At 45.6% G+C, this 22,007-nt stretch overlaps 1 protein-coding gene across 2 annotated transcripts in view; it reads left to right on the forward strand.

Annotated features, from left to right (window-relative positions):
- The window catches only part of LOC130129961 (piezo-type mechanosensitive ion channel component 2-like), a 203,520-nt gene that overhangs the window by 64,175 nt on the left and 117,338 nt on the right, over positions 1 to 22,007 (forward strand). For both annotated transcript variants that reach the window (XM_056299667.1, XM_056299668.1), the window contains 8 exons: positions 3,568 to 3,743; positions 4,120 to 4,280; positions 4,458 to 4,634; positions 7,810 to 7,923; positions 13,170 to 13,370; positions 14,327 to 14,531; positions 14,701 to 14,802; positions 14,923 to 15,100. In XM_056299667.1, coding sequence (XP_056155642.1) covers positions 3,568 to 3,743; positions 4,120 to 4,280; positions 4,458 to 4,634; positions 7,810 to 7,923; positions 13,170 to 13,370; positions 14,327 to 14,531; positions 14,701 to 14,802; positions 14,923 to 15,100 — 1,314 coding nt within the window. The remainder of the gene's footprint in view (positions 1 to 3,567; positions 3,744 to 4,119; positions 4,281 to 4,457; positions 4,635 to 7,809; positions 7,924 to 13,169; positions 13,371 to 14,326; positions 14,532 to 14,700; positions 14,803 to 14,922; positions 15,101 to 22,007) is intronic.

Consider the following 22,007-nt stretch of genomic DNA (forward strand, 5'->3'; position numbering starts at 1 on the left):
TACGGGTGGAAACCATGTGGGTAGGGGAAGGGGCTAAGGGGGGAGAAGAGAGGGAGAGAGAGTAGGACATGAAATAGTGGTCAGAGAGCTGGAGGGGAATAACAGAGAGATTGGAAATAGGACAGTGTCTCGTAAAGATAAGGTCCAGCTGGTTGCCGGCCTTGTGGGTAGGAGGAGAGGGTAAAATGTGAAGGTCAAAGGAGGATAGGAAAGAGAGAAGAGGATCTAGCTTGTCAATGTGCATGTTGAAGTCACCGAGAAGGATAAGTGCAGAGTCATCAACAGGGAAGTGCGAGACAAGTGTGTCAAGCTCCTCCAGAAACTCACCAAGGGGGCCTGGTGGGCGGTACACAACCACGATGGTGAGTTTGACTGGATAAGAGAGGGTAACAGCATGGAATTCAGAAGAGTGCGGAGAAAATTGTGGAATGGAAACAAGAGAGTATTTCCATTTCAGGGAAATTAGCAGGCCAGTACCACCGCTCCGCCTCCCAGCTCTGGGAGTGTGAGAAAAAGAGTACACATCAGACAGAGCTGTGGGTGTGGTAGTGTTTCTGACTTGATCCAGGTCTCAGTTAGAGCAAGAAAGTTGAGGGAGAGCGAGGATGCCTAGCCTGAGAAAAACTCTGCTTTCAGCACCACAGACCGGCAATTCCAGAGCCCTCCCGTCACCACCTGCTCAATGTGAGTAGAGAAAGTGGGAAAGATGAGATTGGTAGGGTCACAGCGCATAGGAGTGACCCAATAATCCCCACATCCTGATTATTTGTAGCCCATAACATTTGTGGCAGTTCTTGCTGTGGTGAGTTAATTGTTAATAACTGTGGTGAGTTAATTGTTGTGTGAAATGCACAGTCAGTTTTCCATAAAAGTGCGCTGAAATGGACATCTATATGCTTACATTCGGGGTGAGTATTGCACTCCTTCTCCCCTTGTCTCCCACATGTGGTCTTGTGAACACTGAGTGAACCTGGCCCTAAATCCTCCCACTGGGTGTCAACCGTTTTGACTACAGGCACATACGTTGTTGAGTTACACACCCAGTGGGAGTGGGGCTGAGTTACGTATGGCAGGGGTCAGCACAACTGTCAATGCACACATAGTATCATCATCCCGATACATCCAATCACTCGGCATAAGATCATTGCCTTTTCCTTGTCTCAACCAAACTTTCTCAAATTCCTCATCAACTCCTTCACTTACATTGGCTGTGATATGCAAATCAGAGTCTTCTGTGAATGTGTGCTGTGGTGACATGCGCGTATGGGCCATTTTAAGCAAATCAGAGGTTATTGATCTCGGCCCCAACAGCAGCAGATCACATATGTATAATGGCCTGCCACGTCCTAATTGCACATACTGACCTGGGATGTCTGATACTCTAGTGACCTTAATTCCTTCCTCTGTACAATGCCATACCAAGCCCAATGCACACATCACATCTCTGGCCAGCAGATTTACAGGGCAACATTTGGAAAAGAGAAGAGTGTTTTTTCTGTCACCGTCTTCTGTGAAGACTGACAGTGGCGTGGTATATAATTCTCTCACTGCAACACCTGATGCTCCTACAGTTTCATTATATCTACCACTCAATTTCGGGGGAATTGAAACTCCATTTTGTTTTATTACCGAAACCTTAGCTCCAGAGTCAACCAAAAAGTACTTTTTTTTCTCTGGCACTTCTCAAATCATTTCCGGTACATTCTCAAATGTGCTCACTTTTGTCACGTTGAATGCCCTTTGGCTGTCATGTGTTGGTGTGTGTGTGTGTGATATCGTCTTTATTGTCCCCCATCTCACGGTGGCTGGGAAACTGTCTCTCATTCTGCCATGTAGTCCCTCTGCATGGCTCCAATAATCTGCATGTCTGCCCAGTTATGATGGTCAGTTTTATCCCGGCTGTATCCACCTGGTGTGGGGGTGGGGCGGTCGCTGGGCTCCACGCCACAGACTCTGCTGCTTCAGCCCGCTCTTCTCAGGCTTCTGGATATAGACAGGCAGGCTGCTGTTGGTCTGTGGCAGGTTGCTGCCGGTCTGCGGGTCTCTGATGAGCGGCTGAGACAGGGAGGAGATCCAGGTCCTTCTGTGAAAGCCGAGGACAGTGATTAATTGCCACCCCACCCTTACATCTCTTCTCACTATTATTTTGCCTATTTCTTTTCTGTTTCCTCTTTCCACATCATCAATGCTTAAGATCACTTTACCTGTCCTTTTTTCATATTTTCCCATCTTATCCTTATCCTGCAGTTTATTTTTTTTTAGTTGTTTTTTTTTTTTTTGCAGCTGTTTTACAGTAAAACTACCAGTCTCAGGAAATCCAAATTTCAGTTCCAATATTGAAAGCTGTTTACAGGAGTCATTACCATGCCTTTCACACATAATTTTTATACGTCCTGTCAGACAAGACTTGTCAGTCAAAAGTACTTTGTTTCTTCCCCATTCTTCTAATCTGCAGTCACTCTTACCTGGAAATTTCCTATCATGACCATTCAATTGACACTATTCATTATTTCCTTTGCCAATGGGTCGTTACCCCTAAGTGAATGGTATTACCTTCAGACGTCTTCACGTGGTTTTCAATGCTGTATCCTCAGTTAAATAAAAAGCCGTATCACACAATTCCTTCCCCCACAATCTCACAACAGTCTCTTCTCAACCCCAGGAGTTGGCTACGAGCTGTCTTCAGGGGAGGTAGACTTCCTGGGTCTTAGGCGATTTTTCAATCCCTTCACCAGACTGGCTGGCCAGATTTAATCCGTGCAGAGAGTGGGTCAAAGAAGAGTAGGATTAGGCATCCCGGACGAGCCCCTAAATTGCCATGGCAATTATTTAATTCCACTCTGATAATAAATGAGGAGCAAGACAAAAATCTCTTACAGTATTGTTCCACGATTTTAATATATGTTCAATGAACAGATGCACAACCTCAGACGCTTGTGCATGCCCTGGTCTCAGAGCACACCATCTTTATACCATGCAGCAGAACAATGCCAATTGCTTTGATCACAATGACGTGTACCCAGAGTCTCTTTTGCCATGGAGAGGAGGTAGTTTCTATCACAATGGTGCATACTTAGAGTCTCTCCCTCATCCTGTCATGGAGGAGATAACTTATCGGGGTGAACTGTCCACCTGTTGGGTAACAGAACTTGTTTATTGTTCCAAGAGGTCATCTCCCTTTGTCCTCACCTACTGTCAAGACCTTCCAGGACCGCTTCTTGTGACACCCAAAGGGCTTTCACACCTCCCTCTGTTATCAGGCCCTCACCATTTGGCGTAAGAATAGGCACATTTAACACCACCTTTGTCCTGCTACACATGAACTCCCAGGCATCCATTCAGACAATGTAACCATAATATAGCTGATCTGTGGTCAAAGACTAAAAGTAAGCAACATACATATATAAATTGCCCTCACAACGGTATTGTCATGTGTGTAATGTATGTAGTGATGTAGTGTAGTAGTGTTTATCATCATCAGTTAACATTTAATTTTGAGTTATCAAAGCCAAGTTCTCACAGCCATGTAAGAACAGATATGCCCCCCCCCTCTCTTTCTCTGCCCAGACTGGTCCATGCAGAGGGAAGTCTGGTGGACCTGTCATTCGCCAGACCTCCACCTCACTCCCTGAAGGAAGAAAGGGGCTGGCAGGAGGACCAGAGAAGAGAGGATGAGAAAGAGGATGAAGAAGAAGAATATCTATGTATGTTGAGCAGGGAAACCCCTTCTGACCAGATGACAGGTAAAAAGAGCATTTCATATTTGGAATCATACGACTTCTAACATAGTACCACAGTACATACTGATATTAATGGTACACAGACAACAGTACCTCTAACATATTGTTTGTTAACGCAGATCGTGTTTGTTAGCTGATTGGTGTTAGCTGATTAGTGGTAGCTGATTGGTGTTAGCTGATTGGTGTTAGCTGATTAGTGGTAGCTGATTGGTGTTAGCTGGTTTGTGTTAGCTGGTTGGTGTTAGCTGATTGGTGTTAGCTATAAGGCGTTTTGCTTCATGATTGTTTGCAGCAGAAACATTTGAGTATTTCTGTGCTCCTCACACTCCTCACTTTCCTTCTTTTTTTTCTCTCTTTCCCCTCCCTTCTCCTGTCCCAGACCTACGCTCATCCTGGCGTCTGGTGGTAGACCGGCTCACTGTCTTGTTCCTGCACTCCCTACGCTCTCTACAGGAGCTACAGCGCCTCTTCTGGTGGTTAATGGAACTGCACATCATTAAGTTCGTCTCTGCCTATATCCTCTGGGTGTCTGTCAAAGAGGTAGAGAACCGGTCAGCCAGAAACAGACAGCCAGAACAGGGACAAACAGACAGATGACAGACAGACAGTTTCAATAAGTGATTTAATTGAGCAGTCTAAATTATTTGCCTCTGATTTGCCATCTCCCTCCTTCCCCCTTCTGTGTGTGTGTGTGTGTGTGTGTGGGTGTGTGTTCAGGTGTGTGTGTTTAACCTTGTGTTTGTGGTGTGTTGGGTGGTAGCTTTACCGTATAGACCATGGCGCCCCCTGGCATCTAGCATATGTACTGTCTGGACCTGCATCATCACCGTTTGCAAGATGCTGTATCAACTCTATGCCATCCAACCCAGCAACTACTCATCCAACTGCACTATGGTAACCGTCCAACTTAGTAACCACTCATCCAACTGCACGATACTAACCATCCAATCTAGCAACCACTTGTCAGCCGCATTATGATAATGATCCAACCTAGCACCACCCATCACACTGTGCTCTACTAATGCATTGGGGCAGGTTTTTTTCTCCTCATCTCCCAGCTTGTGCTACATCCAGCTGCTGCAAACCAGAACAATGCTGTGTTTGGTTTTCACCCTGCTGAGTTGTACATGTCTGCCCTGTTTTTATGTTCTTACACTGGCTACATGACGTTGAAAACCTTGTTGGCTGCGCCTTCTTACTTGCAAATGAATTGTTTGACATGTTAGCATGTACACTCATGTTCACCTTGTTTTCATCCCTCTGGAAGTTTACTGTCTATATGTCAGTCTACTGTCAGTCTCTAACCTGTCTACCCATCTGTATTTCTGTCTTTCACCTGTCTGTCTTCAACCTGTCTGTCTGTAACCTGTCTACCCATCTGTATTTCTGTCTTTCACCTGTCTGTCTGTAACCTGTCTACCCGTCTGTATTCTGTCTTCAACCTGTCTGTCTGTAACCTGTTTACCCGTCTGTATTTCTGTCTTCAACCTGTCTGTCTGTAACCTGTCTACCCGTCTGTATTTCTGTCTTCCACCTCTCTGTCTTCAACCTGTCTGTCTGTAACCTGTCTACCCGTCTGTATTTCTGTCTTCCACCTCTCTGTCTTCAACCTGTCTGTCTGTAACCTGTGTACCCATCTGTATTTCTGTCTTCAACCTGTCTGTCTGTAACCTGTGTACCCGTCTGTATTTCTGTCTTCCACCTGTCTGTCTGTAACCTGTCTACCCATCTGTATTTCTGTCTTCAACCTGTCTGTCTGTAACCTGTGTACCCATCTGTATTTCTGTCTTCAACCTGTCTGTCTGTAACCTGTCTACCCGTCTGTATTTCTGTCTTCCACCTCTCTGTCTTCAACCTGTCTGTCTGTAACCTGTCTACCCATCTGTATTTCTGTCTTCCACCTCTCTGTCTTCAACCTGTCTGTCTGTAACCTGTCTACCCGTCTGTATTTCTGTCTTCCACCTCTCTGTCTTCAACCTGTCTGTCTGTAACCTGTCTACCCATCTGTATTTCTGTCTTCCACCTCTCTGTCTTCAACCTGTCTGTCTGTAACCTGTCTACCCATCTGTATTTCTGTCTTCCACCTGTCTGTCTGTAACCTGTCTACCCGTCTGTATTTCTGTCTTCCACCTCTCTGTCTTCAACCTGTCTGTCTGTAACCTGTCTACCCGTCTGTATTTCTGTCTTCAACCTGTCTGTCTGTAACCTGTCTACCCGTCTGTATTTCTGTCTTCAACCTGTCTGTCTTCAACCTGTCTGTCTGTAACCTGTCTACCCGTCTGTATTTCTGTCTTTCACCTTTCTGTCTGAAACCTGTCTGTCTGTAACCTGTCTACCCGTCTGTATTTCTGTCTTCCACCTTTCTGTCTTCAACCTGTCTGTCTGTAACCTGTCTACCCGTCTGTATTTCTGTCTTCCACCTCTCTGTCTTCAACCTGTCTGTCTGTAACCTGTCTACCCGTCTGTATTTCTGTCTTCCACCTCTCTGTCTTCCACCTGTCTGTCTGTAACCTGTCTACCCATCTGTATTTCTGTCTTCCACCTCTCTGTCTTCAACCTGTCTGTCTGTAACCTGTCTACCCATCTGTATTTCTGTCTTCAACCTGTCTGTCTGTAACCTGTCTGTCTGTAACCTGTCTGTCTGTAACCTGTCTACCCATCTGTATTTCTGTCTTCAACCTGTCTGTCTGTAACCTGTCTACCCGTCTGTATTTCTGTCTTCCACCTCTCTGTCTTCAACCTGTCTGTCTGTAACCTGTGTACCCATCTGTATTTCTGTCTTCCACCTCTCTGTCTTCAACCTGTCTGTCTGTAACCTGTCTACCCATCTGTATTTCTGTCTTCAACCTGTCTGTCTGTAACCTGTCTACCCATCTGTATTTCTGTCTTTCACCTGTCTGTCTGTAACCTGTCTACCCGTCTGTATTTCTGTCTTCCACCTCTCTGTCTTCAACCTGTCTGTCTGTAACCTGTCTACCCATCTGTACTTCTGTCTTCCACCTGTCTGTCTTCCACCTGTCTGTCTGTAACCTGTCTGTCTGTAACCTGTCTACCTGTTTGTATACCTGTCTTTCACCTGTCTGTCTGTAACCTGTCTACCCGTCTGTATTTCTGTCTTCCACCTCTCTGTCTTCAACCTGTCTGTCTGTAACCTGTGTACCCGTCTGTATTTCTGTCTTCAACCTGTCTGTCTGTAACCTGTCTACCCATCTGTATTTCTGTCTTCAACCTGTCTGTCTGTAACCTGTCTACCCATCTGTATTTCTGTCTTCAACCTGTCTGTCTGTAACCTGTCTACCCATCTGTATTTCTGTCTTCAACCTGTCTGTCTGTAACCTGTCTACCCGTCTGTATTTCTGTCTTCCACCTCTCTGTCTTCAACCTGTCTGTCTGTAACCTGTGTACCCATCTGTATTTCTGTCTTCAACCTGTCTGTCTGTAACCTGTCTACCCATCTGTATTTCTGTCTTCAACCTGTCTGTCTGTAACCTGTCTACCCATCTGTATTTCTGTCTTCAACCTGTCTGTCTGTAACCTGTCTACCCATCTGTATTTCTGTCTTCAACCTGTCTGTCTGTAACCTGTCTACCCGTCTGTATTTCTGTCTTCCACCTCTCTGTCTTCAACCTCTCTGTCTGTAACCTGTCTACCCATCTGTATTTCTGTCTTCCACCTCTCTGTCTTCAAGCTGTCTGTCTGTAACCTGTCTACCCATCTGTATTTCTGTCTTCAACCTGTCTGTCTGTAACCTGTCTACCCGTCTGTATTTCTGTCTTCCACCTCTCTGTCTTCAACCTGTCTGTCTGTAACCTGTCTACCCGTCTGTATTTCTGTCTTTCACCTGTCTGTCTGTAACCTGTCTACCCGTCTGTATTTCTGTCTTTCACCTTTCTGCCTCTAACCTGTCTGTCTGTAACCTGTCTACCCGTCTGTATTTCTGTCTTCCACCTTTCTGTCTTCAACCTGTCTGTCTGTAACCTGTCTACCTGTTTGTATTCCTGTCTTCAACCTGTCGATCTGTAACCTGTCTAACTGTCTGTATTTCTGTCTTTCACCTGTCTGTCTGCAGCCCAGTAACTCCAGTCAGGAAATGGCCTCCTCTATCCTGTACTCTGGTCCAGTTGACCCCGCCCAGTGGGTGGGGCTACGCAAAACTGATGGCAAACTACTGGACTACCTTAGGGTGAGACGTTTTGTGTGTGTGTGTGTGTGTGTGTGTGTGTGTGTATGTGTATGTGTGTGAAATACAGTACGTATGTATGTCTGTGTATAAGTAAAATTTTGACAATTTTACTTGCCAAAAGGAATGCGAAGCGGTGTAGTGGCCTCTGGCTTCCTGGTGTAGCGATCGCTGCTGGTCCATCACTTAGCTTGCTAGGTAGGACCTTGCATATGGTTTCCTGTTACATATGCTAGCATAAGGCCGCTCCTATGCAACTGTGACCGCAGCAGCACCTTCTCGTGGTACCTTCTGTTTTTCACAAAGCCTGCTGCGGGGGCGACCGGGCTTCTGGCGGTATCACCAGCTGGGTCGATTGGACTCGTTAACCTTGGTTGGCAGCCAGTCTAAGAGAAGGACAACTCTGATTTCAAACCCGGGCAGATGAAGCTCGTTAGCCTTGTCAGGCAGCTCATCTAGGAGAAGGGCAACTCTGATTTCAAACCTCCGCTGCCTTGCGGGTATATTCATCTACGGGAAAAGCTTCAGGAAGAAACCCTGAGGAAAAATCTGCATCCGTCTCCATTGCCAGTCGTCTCGCTTAGTCTTGGCACTGGTAGTAGGTGGTCTCGGACGAGAGAGTGGGGTTGATGATGTGCAACTCTTCCTCACTTTAAACAGAATCATCACGCAAGTCATCAGTCATCCATCCATCACCCCATTTTTATTCCCAAAGTCCTGTGGCGGTAGGGGCGTGACGAAGCGACAGGTGTGGGTACACTGGCAGTTGTAGCCACAAACCTGCACACAGGCAGGCAGCTTAGACCATATGGTCGTTCTTCACTCACTGCAAAAAACATGAGCTTAAATACAAGAAATAAACACTGAATTTGAGGAGAAAAGCACTTAATACTAGTGAAATTATCTGTCCATGCAGCAAGATAGTTTTACTTGAAATAAGTAGGCTCGGATGAGTGTTCAAAAGCTTAAAATAAGAAGAAAATGCTGGTTTTTAGATCAAATTACTTAAGATCAGACTTGCTACAGCACAGTAATAAGTGAAATACACCAAATATTAGCAATAATTCTTTTTTTTGATTTATTTCTGATTTTTCCTCTCCCAATTTAGTGGCCAATCCCTCCCTATTCTCGTTCAAACAGTACCCTCGTACTGCATGCATTTGCCAACTGCCAATTATTGCTGCTTCATCGAATCCGGCCATAGTCAGATCTGATGAGACCGAGGCGCGAACCCTGGTCCCCAGTGGACAACTGCATCAACTCAAAGCCGACACTTAGACCGCTACACCACCGCATCAGGGGAGGGTGCCCCAGACACAGCCACCATTAAACCCTTCAAAAAAATCAAGAGCTGTAAAGATTACTTCCAAATTCTTGGATTTGAAAAAGATGCAAATGAAGCAAATAATTCTTAACTCAATTTTTTTGCATTCTCAATTTTAGCACACTGAAAAAGGAACAAGAAATAGAATCACTCATTTAAGTGGAAACTACTTAATACTAGTGGAGTATGATTATTCCATTACTTGGAACAAGTTGGCTCATCTTGAAATACATGGGCCCAAACTTAAAACTAGTCCTTAATCCCAGAGCATACATCTTAAAACAGGAAACTTGATTTTACTGAAATCACAACCAGGACAAGTGAAATTTCTGTCAACATTTATTGACAACTCTTTCCAAGTTTGAGCAGTGAAAAACAAAGTGTACTTTCATTTCGTGATAGGTGAAACATGTTGGGCCATTGAATAAAAATGTGTATATATATATATATATATATATATATATATATAATCTTTGTGTCATCCTTAAATCAAGCAATTGAACTCGAGTTTATGTCACTGAATCTTGAAACAAGTTATTTTTGGTGAAAGAGAATGGTACAAATTGCTACTCTAGCTAATGTAGCTTGTTTTAACAATAAATTACTCAATTGTAAGATTTCCTGACTAATTGAGGCATAAAAGACATATTCATGATCAATTTAAGAATATACCATGAATTCAAAGATAGAAACTGGTAAATAACTTTTAAAACAAGATAATTAATCTCATATTTCCTGATCTAAGATTTTAAATCTTGGCTAGCACAATAGAATTTGCAGTGCTGGAAGGAGCAGAAGTGGAGTCCGGCAGCCCTCTGAGCGACTGAGCAGTCCTCTTTAGGACCGCACCGCTCACCTCCCTGTCAAAATTGCCTGCTCCACGTCAGCCCATCCAGCAAACCGCAATCGGAGGGGGCCCTACTTTTTGCGGTCGAAACAACAGAAAAAAGATGAAAACAGCACCTTTGAAAATTGCCACATGGAACATTCGCACTCTTCTTGACAGGGAAAATGCAGAAAGACCCAAGAGACGCACAGCGCTTATTGCAAATGAACCAAACAGGTACAACATCGACACTGCTGCCTTGACTGAGACCAGGCTGGCAGGACAGGGTGACATTCACGAAAGAAGCGCAGACTAGACTTTCTTGTGGAGTGGGCACGGACCTGAGGAGAAACGTGAAGCTGGAGTTGGCTTCGCAGTCAAGTCAACTCTGTAAGCCAACTGGCCACGCCTTCAAAAGGCGTGAATGATCGCCTAATGATGCTGAGACTCCCCCTTTCTCAGGGAAAGACATTTGTCACCATTGTCAGCGCCTATGCACCCGTGATGACCAACCCGGACGAGATCAAGGATAAATTTTATGAAGACCTGAATACTGTCATTGCCGACGTTCCCAGCGCTGAAAAACTCATCATTCTTGGTGATTTTAATGCAACATTTGGCACAGACAGCATCTCCTGGGAAGGCGTGATCGGAAAACGTGGAGTTGGAAGCTGCAACAGCAATGGATTGCTACTTCTTCAGACCTGCGCAGAACATGGACTTCTGATCACAAACACAGTATTTCAGCTCCCCATCCGCAACAGACCGTCCTGGATGCACCCGAGGTCCAAACACTGGCACCTGATTGACTATGTCATTGTCAGGAAAAGAGACCGGCAGGACGTAAGAGTTACAAAGGTTATGCGTGGGGCAGAGTGCTGGACAGATCACCGCCTCATTGTTTCTAAAGTCAATCTCCACATCCAGCCCAAGAGATGCCCACAAGGTATGAAAGCACAAAAAACGTCTAAATGTCAGCAAACTAAAGAGTAATGACATCAAGAAGTCCTTTACAGACACTCTGGAGGAACGACTGGAGGTTACTGTGCTGGATAGCCAGAATGGGGAAGCTGCTTGGACCGCACTTCGTGACACAGTGTATAACACAGTCATGGAGTGTCTAGGCCCCTCCACAAGGAATCACAAAGACTGGCTTGACGAAAACTGCACCGAGATAAACCAGCTGTTGGAAGAGAAATGCTGCGCCTACAAACTTCATATTGAAGACCCCCAGTCAACGGCCAAGACTGATGCACTTAGGAACATCCGCAGCTCTATCCAAAGAAAATTACGCCAAATGCAGGATTCATGGCTGAGCAACAAAGCTGATGAAATACAGGGCTTTGCAGATAGAACTGACATGAAAAACTTCTGCAATGGCCTGAAAGAAGTCTACGGTCCTACCATCGCTGGCTCATCCCCGCTCCTTAGCGCAGGTGGGACAACACTAATCACAGATAAAGGGGAGGTTCTTGAAAGATGGGCTGAACACTTCAGCAATGTTTTGAATCGCCCTTCTACCCTCAACTATGAAGCCATCGATCGACTACCTCAAATTCTAGCGGATGAGATGCTGAGCACCCTTCCAACAATGGAAGAGATGCTTAAGGCAATCGGACAGTTGTCAAGTGGAAAAGCGCCTGGCTCAGACTCCATCCCAGCTGAAATTTATAAAGAAGAAGGGCCTGCGATTGCTAAGAAACTTCAGCAGTTATTTCATCTCATATGGCAAACTGAAACAGTACCTCAGGACTTTAAAGATGCCTCAGTTATCCACCTCTATAAGCACAAGGGAAATCGCCAATCATTTGATAACCACCGGGGAATTTCCTTGCTGTCCATTGCAGGCCAAATGCAAAAGCAAGGCTGTGTCCTTGCCCCAACCCTGTTGAGCCTTACATTCTCAGCCATGCTGTCAGATGCCTTCAGAGAGGGGGACACTGGCATTGTTGTCAATTACTGTTTCGATGGCTGTCTCTTCAAACTTCAGCGGCTTAAAGCAAAAACCTTAGTTAAAACAGCAACCATCAACAATCTTCTGTTTGCTGATGACTGCGTCCTCAACGCTACATCCGAAGCCGGCATGCAACATCGTATCAATAAGTTCTCAGAGGCTTGCAACAACTTCAGCCTCGCCATCAACATAAAAAAGACTAAAGTACTACATCAGCCAGCTCCAGGCAAGTCATACAATTTACCCAACATCACCATAAATGGGCATCGATTAAATGCGGCTGACAAATTCACTTACCTGGGCAGTTCTCTCTCCAGATATGTCACCAATGATGAAGAGATGACCGCACGACTTGCTAAAGCAAGTACTGCTTTTGGCAGACTCCACAGGAATGTGTGGAACAGGAGAGGCATCACCCAGGAGACAAAAATTAAAGTGTATCGGGCCATAGTTCTCACTACGCTGCTTTACGGCTGTGAAACATGGACGATTTACAAACGCCATGCAAAAACACTAAACCACTTTCCCACCACATGCCTCAGAAAACTTCTTGGCATAAAGTGGTATGACAAGATCCCTGACACAGAGGTCCTCACTGACTCAGGACTGCCGAGGATACACACCATCCTCATGCAATCACAGCTTCGTTGGGTGGGCCACGTAGTTCGCATGCTAGACCACCGGCTTCCAAAGAAACGGTTATATGGTGAACTCAAGCAAGGCAAACGCTCCCATGGTGGTCAAAACAAGTGTTTCAAAGACACCTTGAAGGTTTCGTTGAAGGCCTTCACCATCAACTATGACACATGGCAACAGAAAGCTCTGAACAGAGGAGAGTGGCGGGCAGCTGTCCGAAATGGTGCAAACACATGTGAGGCCGCCAGGACTGCTGCAGCAGAGAGCCAGAAATTGGCCCCTACGGGATGACTAGATGGTCCTTGTTGCTGCGATGGACGGACAACAGTGTATTATATGGTGTAGGGGTGTGTGTGTGTATGTTGTGTGTATGTATTGTACAGTATATATGTCTGTATAAAATATGGATGGTTGTACACTGCAGCTCTGTCCTAAATGTTACCACTTGTAGCGTCTGCTAAAGTTGTACATGTTGTTAATGTTAGCAATGTGCTAACTTGTGTCCACAGTACAACCTGGTGATGTTAGCACTGCTAGCTTTTGAGGTGACTATTTACAGACACCAGCAACTCTACCGTCTACGTAGCAACATAGCCCCACCCCCTACCAGGAGCCTGTTCCAGGACATCACTCGGCAAGTCCTTGATGATGGGCTGCTGAGCTGCTGCAAATATTTTCTCAATTATTTTTTCCATAAGTTTGGAGTGGAGGTGAGACACACACACACACATACACACACACACGGTACATACACATATTCACATTTGAACACAAGCACACGCACACATGGAATGCTCTGATATAAGCACACTTTAATATAAATACTAGTAAGTACACATCACACACAGAGACATGCATCCACAACTGAGTGCTCAGAAATACACTTACATAAGGTCCAAACACCAATGTTCACAGTTCAAACCCAGTGTCCCCCCCGGCTTGGCCCATTGCAGCCGGTTCCTGTATTTGTGTGTGTGGTCTTGGGGGTTGGTGTCAAGTCAGTTTTATTTGTATAGCCCAATAGCACATATTACAAATGTGCCTCAGGGGCTTTACAGCAACACAACATCCTGTCCTTAGACCCTCACATTGGATAAGGAACAACTCCCTAAAAACTTTTAACAGGGAGAAACCCAGAAAGAAGCCTCAGGGAGAGCAACAGAGGAGGATCTCTCTCCCAAGACGCACAACGTGACATGACGTTGTGTTTACACAATTTACACAATACAACACTGCAAGAGCATAACACAATTATAATAAATTATAAGATATATGAAGAATATGATGAGCAAGATGCCAAGCGGTGTCCAGACACCATCACCACCATCACCATGGAGACCTGACAGGAGAACAGAGTGCACATGCATACTGGGGAGACTCACATCACACCATTCACACACACAGCAAAAGAGACAAGAAGATATTGGTCACACATCAGAGAGACACATGGATATAACATAGAAACAGGATAACAAAATTATATGGATTTACCGGGTATATATATAAAACAGTAAAGGGGTAGCTGTAATATGTCCCACCATTGTAAAAAGCGCCCTCTACAGGTGGTGGGGTGTGAGCACAGGGGAACCAGGGAATAGGACCAGTCAAATTTGTAGGAAAAAGGCAGAAGAAACAACAGCTCAGATTCTCTTGTCTCTTCTTGTAGACCTGTTTCCTGCTGGCGGTGAATGTTGTTGGTCAGCGGATGGATGTGTTTGCTGTGGGCCACGCCTGTGGCCTCATCGCCGTCCTGTCACGGCGCAGCAGGAAGAGAATCGCCTCGATCTGGCCAAAATATTGTTACTTCCTGTCAGGATCCTTGTGTTTCCAGTACCTGTTGTGTATTGGCTTCCCTCCAGCTGCATGTACAGGTGCATGCACTCACATACCTCTCCCTGAACACACATACACACACACACACATTATGTGTATGTGTGTTTTATAAACACATATAATAATATGATCTGTGTGCGTGTGCGTGTGCGTGTGCGTGTGTGTGTGTGTGTGTGTGTGTGTGTGTGTGTGTGTGTGTGTGTGTAGACTACCCCTGGAGGTCTCCATCCTCCTACATGGACTCTAATGTTGTGAAGTGGCTTTTCCTGCCCGACCATCTGACACCCCCGAACCCCCTCTTCCTCCTCTGTAAGAACCCGTTCATTATGGCCGTCCTCGTCTGTGTCATGACGTGATGGTTATTCAGGTCAGTGTATTTCTGATCAAGAATTCAGAACTGACTGGGATTAATTTTCCTCTCTCCCCTAGATGACTTAATGCTCCTGTTAGGAGCCTCCATGCAGCTCCAGGTGTTTGAAGAGGAGACTCAGCTGTCTTTTCAGATCCTGGCAGGAGACAACAGCGAGCTGGATGGAGATGATGCACAGTGCACTGAGCCAATCATGCAGCTCCCGTTAAACACCACCCCTGATTTTATACGCTGCAGGTAAGTTGTCTCTGTCTGTCTGTAAGGACGCGTCCTTGCACAATGGCGGACTGGCCATCTGGAGCATCAGGAGTTTTCCTGGTGGGCCATTTGACAATTGGGGTCGATGCAATACAAAATATAAATAACCCCAGCCCCACTTAAATGAAAATAACCAAGTGTTGTGTGTCTGATTGGCCCAGGCGAGTGAGCTGCCGGCCCACTGTGGTTGGGTATTAAATCTGTCAGCCTCTCTCTCGCAGCCTATTACTTTTGGTCCAGTCCATTCTAATGTTTCCTGGGCCCTGCCCCTTTCCTGTCTCTGTTAAGTGGTGGCATTTGGATAAATAGTGGATTGGAGCAAGATCAGGCAGGCCGGAGTCTCCGTGGACTATGATGTTTGTGGATGACATTGTGATCTGTAGCGAGAGTAGGGTGCAGGTTGAGGAGAGCCTGGAGAGGTGGAGGTATGCACTGGAGAGAAGAGGAATGAAAGTCAGTAGAAGCAAGATGGAATACCTATGCATGAATGAGAGGGAGGACAGTGGAATGGAGAGGATGCAAGGAGTGGAGGTGATGAAGGTCTATGAGTTTAAATACTTGGGGTCAACTGTCCAAAGTAATGGGGAGTGCAGAAGAGAGTGCAGGCAGGGTGGAGTGGGCGGAGAAGAGTGTCAGGAGTGATTTGCGACAGAAGGGTACCAGCAAGAGTTAAAGGGAAGGTTTACAAGATGGTAGTGAGACCAGCTGTGTTATATGGTTTGGAGACAGTGGCACTGATGAAAGGACAGGAGGAGGAGCTGGAGGTGGCAGAGTTGAAGATGATAAGATTTTCACTGGGAGTGATGAAGAAGGACAGGATTAGGAACGATTATATTAGAGGGGCTGCTCAGGTTGGACGGTCTGGAGACAAAGCAAGAGAGGCAAGATTGAGATGGTTTGGACATGTGTGGAGGAGAGATGCTGGGTATATTGGGAGAAGGGTGCTGAATATGGAGCTGCCAGGGAAGAGGAGAAGAGGAAGGCCAAAGAGGAAGTTTATGGATGTGGTGAGGGAGGACATGCAGGTGGCTGGTGTGACAGATGAAGATGTAGAAGACAGGAAGAGATGGAAACAGATGATCCGCTTTGGTGACCCCTAACGGGAGCCGCAAAAAGTAGTAGTAGTAGTAGTAGTAGTGGGGTGGAGTAAGATGGACAAACAAAAAAGAGAAAAAACATCAAGGTGGTGCTGAAAAGCGGAGAGAGAAGAGGTTGAAGTCCCTTAAGGCTGATGCAGCCAAATGTTTTAAAATAACAAATTGTTCATTTGGCACCCTTTCCCATCAATCATCTCAGTCTAGTGAGCCTGAAGGCACTGGCAGCAGAGAGCAGAGAGAGCAGCCCACTTAGCCCAGTGGTACCAGTTCACCTGTGAGTCAAGGTTTTGCAGCTAAAGCGGTAAGACAGAAGACAATATGGACAAGATAAGCAGTGTTTGGGTTTGGCTAGCTGGCTATTTAGCTACTATATTGGTGCCTTTTTGTTGAAACAAACACTTGTCAATGTCACTTTTCGTGAACTGGCCAATCATAGCCTGGATAGGGTGGGACATTAAAAAAAAGGTTGACGTGTTACAGCGAACTTTCAAAATGTTGAACTCATAGACCCTTTTCCAGCCGACGTCATCAAAAATAGTGTGCATATTTAGGCAATGGAAGTGGCGAAGTAAGAAGAAAACCATGCCTGGAGAGATGGCACAAGATGAGACTTTTATTGGGGCACAGTGCCTACAGGATTCGTGTCCATAATCAAATTCTGGATTCAGTTTTAGATACAATCCATCAGCGATTTCTGAGTAATGGCACTTTGTATGCCGACACGGCTCTTCTGGACCCTAAAAACTTTAGTCAGCTAACATCCAGTGCCAGTGGCCTTCCACAGACAGCCCTTCAAGAACTAAGCAAGTGTTTGATCAAATTTGATAGCAGAGCAACGGTGACCAATTTACAGAGGGAGCTCATGAGTCTGGCAGAACAGTGGACTAGGTTAAAACAATCGGGATTTAAAGAATACACAATCAGGACTATGGAGGATCATGCACCTGAAGGAAGTGAGGACGAGGCGGAGGTGGTTAACAAGAGCTGCTCATCTTGCTAGGACTGTCCAGTGTGTTGCTACCATATTCTTAGTCAGTACAACCTATTGACTGACCCATACCCCATCCTGGGCCTTGTTTACAAGTTCCTACTTACCTGTCAGTAACCAGGTAGCTCCTACTTACCCGTCAGGAACCCAGGTAGTTCCTACTACCCTGTCAGTAACCCAGGTAGTTCCTACTTACCCTGTCAATAACCCAAGTAGTTCCTACTTACCCTGTCAGTAACCCAGGTAGTTCTTACTTACCTGTCAGTAACCAGGTAGTTCCTACTACCCTGTCAATAACCCAGGTAGCTCCTACTTACCCTGTCAATAACCCAGGTAGTTCCTACTTACCCTGTCAATAACCCAAGTAGTTCCTACTTACCCTGTCAGTAACCCAGGTAGTTCTTACTTACCTGTCAGTAACCCAGGTAGCTCCTACTACCCTGTCAGTAACCCAGGTAGCTCCTACTTACCCTGTCAGTAACCCAGGTAGCTCCTACTACCCTGTCAGTAACCCAGGTAGTTCTTACTTATCTGTCAGTAACCCAGGTAGCTCCTACTTACCCTGTCAATAACCTAAGTAGTTCCTACTTACCCTGCCAGCAACCCAGGTAGCTCCTACTTACCCTGTCAGTAACCCAGGTAGTTCCTACTTACCCTGTCAGTAACCCAGGTAGTTCCTACTACCCTGTCAGTAACCCAGGTAGCTCCTACTTACCCTGTCAATAACCCAGGTAGCTCCTACTTACCTGTCAGTAACCCAGGTAGTTCCTACTTACCCTGTCAATAACCCAAGTGGTTCCTACTTACCCTGTCAGTAACCCAGGTAGTTCTTACTTACCTTTCAGTAACCCAGTTAGCTTCTACTACCCTGTCAGTAACCCAGGTAGCTCCTACTTACCCTGTCAGTAACCCAGGTAGTTGCTACTACCCTGTCAGTAACCCAGGTAGTTCCTACTTACCCTGTCAATAACCCAATAGTTCCTACTTACCCTGTCAGTAACCCAGATAGTTCTTACTTATCTGTCAGTAACCCAAGTAGCTCCTACTACCCTGTCAGTAACCAGGTAGTTCCTACTACCCTGTCAGTAACCCAGGTAGTTCCTACTTACCCTGTCAATAACCCAAGTAGTTCCTACTACCCTGTCAGTAACCCAGGTAGTTCCTACTTACCCTGTCAATAACCCAAGTAGTTCCTACTTACCTGTCAGTAACCCAGGTAGCTCCTACTTACCCTGTCAGTAACCCAGGTAGCTCCTACTTACCCTGTCAATAACCCAGGTAGCTCCTACTACCCTGTCAGTAACCCAAGTAGTTCCTACTTACCCTGTCAGTAACCCAGGTAGTTCTTACTTACCTGTCAGTAACCAGGTAGCTCCTACTTACCCTGTCAGTAACCCAGGTAGTTCCTACTACCCTGTCAGTAACCCAGGTAGTTCCTACTTACCCTGTCAATAACCCAAGTAGTTCCTACTTACCCTGCCAGTAACCCAGGTAGTTCCTACTTACCCTGTCAGTAACCCAGGTAGTTCCTACTTACCCTGTCAGTAACCCAGGTAGCTTCTACTTACCCTGTCAGTAACCCAGGTAGCTCCTACTTACCCTGTCAATAACCCAGGTAGCTCCTACTACCCTGTCAGTAACCCAGGTAGCTCCTACTTACCCTGTCAGTAACCCAGGTAGCTCCTACTTACTCTGTCAGTAACCCAGGTAGCTCCTACTAACCCTGTCAGTAACCCAGGTAGTTCCGACTTACCCTGTCAGTAACCCAGGTAGTTCTTACTTACCTGTCAGTAACCCAGGTAGTTCCTACTACCCTGTCAGTAACCCAGGTAGCTCCTACTTACCCTGTCAGTAACCCAGGTAGCTCCTACTTACCCTGTCAGTAACCCAGGTAGTTCCTACTTACCCTGTCAGTAACCCAGGTAGCTCCTACTACCCTGTCAGTAACCCAGGTAGCTCCTACTTACCCTGTCGTAACCCAGGTAGTTCCTACTACCCTGTCAGTAACCCAGGTAGTTCCTACTTACCCTGTCAATAGCCCAAGTAGTTCCTACTACCCTGTCAGTAACCCAGGTAGCTCCTACTTACCCTGTCAGTAACCCAGGTAGCTCCTACTACCCTGTCAGTAACCCAGGTAGCTCCTACTTACCCTGTCAGTAACCCAGGTAGCTCCTACTACCCTGTCAGTAACCCAGGTAGCTCCTACTTACCCTGACAGTAACCCAGGTAGCTCCTACTACCCTGTCAGTAACCCAGGTAGCTCCTACTACCCTGTCAGTAACTCAGGTAGCTCCTACTTATCCTTTAAGTAACCCAGGTAGCTCCTACTACCCTGTCAGTAACCCAGGTAGCTCCTACTTACCCTGTCAGTAACCCAGGTAGTCCCTACTTATCTGTCAGTAACCCAGGTAGCTTGGGAGAGGAGCTTCTCTACTCTAAAATTAATCAAGCGTAGGCTCAGGAGCACTCGATCTCAACAGCACCTGGAGGTTTTTATGCTCATGGCTACTGAGTGAGACGTTTTAATAGAGGCCCAGCGGTTTTTTTACATGCATTTTTTATTTCTCTTTGCTATTTGGCCTTATTGGAACCTAACTAGAATAAAAACTAAGCATCATCTTTTGATATGATCTACTTTTAGAGAAAAATGATGTCCACATATGTGGATTCTTGTTCCAAATTTCCATAAAACACAATTAAGTCACCTTTGTGTAATAGAATGAAAAACTCTTTATTTCCACCTTGAACACAGCAGTTTTTTTCCTGACTGCTTTTGCATGTATTAATAACACATACATACATAACACACACATTTTTTAACATGTTTTGAATATCAGAGAGTAAAAACAACATGGAACATTGCATTTTTGCCCCTTTTGGACAGTTAAAACTACTGCATGGATCATTTGAAAAGCTGCAAACAGTTGCAGGATGACATTGTATGCCTGTAACAAAATATCAAACATTCAACTCATTTTTTTTCAAATTGTCACATTTCCATCAGGCTACTACTGTGTTTTGAACGTTATAGTTAAAAAAAAAAAAAAAGAAAACACATCATAGTGAACAAACAACAAAAATGTTGCCCCTTTTTGACAGTCAGTTACAGTATGGCTCAAGTGAAATTTTGTATTCGTAATGTAAAAAAAAACAGGATATGTGAAAGGGTGCGATCATTGAGGACAGAAGGACCTGGCCTGCTTATGGAGTGTGAAAGGCTGAGTAACAGTTGCGTTCGGTTTGCAAGCACAAGAACACTTTGCAGGTCACACAACGCACTCGGGTTCTTCCAGTGTAGCCTGGTTGTCTGCAGCGCATCGCATTCTTCAGGCCAATCACCTCTGGGAGGTGGGCATTAGCCCTCCTGCGGACCGAGACATGGGGCAACTCTGTAACATGACGTTTTACCCCTTGATTTTAATCTTCTTCCTCTGATTGTTCCGATAGGTCAGCATCTGCACCGTGATGCTGGGCCAAGAGGATCTTTGCCACTTCCATACGGAACTGAAGGAACTGGATGGGTCTTGTCTTTGGTCCAGCACATATTGCATGGTCTTTGCGGTAGAGTAGCCAGCTGTTGGCTAAAGCCAGATCCGTGAAGTGCATTACCATCCGCATTGTCCACTTCTTAGTACGGGTGCTCATGCGATAGTAACTGACCATTCTATCCATCAAGTCAATCCACCCATCTTGCTGTTGTACTCACGGACAATGCTTGGTCGCGAGACGGTGACATATTGTTTCAACTTCTTGTCCCAGTGCTGGCAGGTGTCTTCAGGCTGTGTACCATGAACAACAGACATCAACAATACTGGTTTGTTGTCGTACCACTTCACTACACACAACTTTCCATCTTCAGCGGACACTTCTGATGAGGTACCTCTTCCTGCGTTTTTCATGGCTTTGTCACTGGGTAACTTGTGGTTCGCTCCAGCGAGTCGGTTCTTCATTATTGTACCAGTTATGTACAGCTTCTTCTCCATCATTCGTTGCGCACCTTTGATGGTGGTGAAGAACCGGTCACAATACACTTTTGTGCCACGTTGCAGAGTTTGACACAGACGCTCGATGACTAAGCTTCCGAAACCCAGGCCCTCGGCTTCTTCGACCTTCTCAATCAGTGAATTTGTACCTTGATAGAGCTCAAAGTCAAGCACAATGCCATCTGCTGTAGCACAAACAAAGTTCTTTATGCCAACTGGGTTTGGCTTCATTGGCAGATATTGTCTGCACGGACAAGCTCCCGTGAAAGGTATCATCTGCTCATCAATAGATGCGCAATCAGGTCGATTCAGAGACTTGCAGCCAAGCAGAATCCGATCCAGCAAAGGCCTCACCTTCCAGAATTTGTCCAACATCCTCAGGTCTTCAGGCACATCATCATCAATTACCACTTTTATTGCTCCCCTCAGTTTGAAGAATCTGGTACGTGTGAATCTGTCAGTGATGGCAGTGATTTTCAAGGCTTTGAAACCAATACATCCTAATGGTTGGGTATCGGATGCAGGACATCAAAATACAGGCCCCAAAAAAGTGGTAAACCTCATCGACTGACACGTTGAGTGGGTCCCCACTCTTAGATAGTGACATAACATTAGAACATTCTGAAATCATTGTCATCAGATCTCTATCTATGTACTGTTCAAAATAGTCTAGTGGGGTCCAGCCATGTCTGTCTAGATCAGTTTCATCCTGATGCTGATACTCTGCAAGGTTTGGTGTCAATGGAGTAGCCTTCCAGCGTATTCCACGTCCTGCACAACCAGAATCAGAATAAAATAGTATTTATTGCAGTAAGTTA

The sequence above is a fragment of the Lampris incognitus genome, chromosome 19 (assembly GCF_029633865.1).
Source record: "Lampris incognitus isolate fLamInc1 chromosome 19, fLamInc1.hap2, whole genome shotgun sequence".
Taxonomy (NCBI): domain Eukaryota; kingdom Metazoa; phylum Chordata; class Actinopteri; order Lampriformes; family Lampridae; genus Lampris; species Lampris incognitus.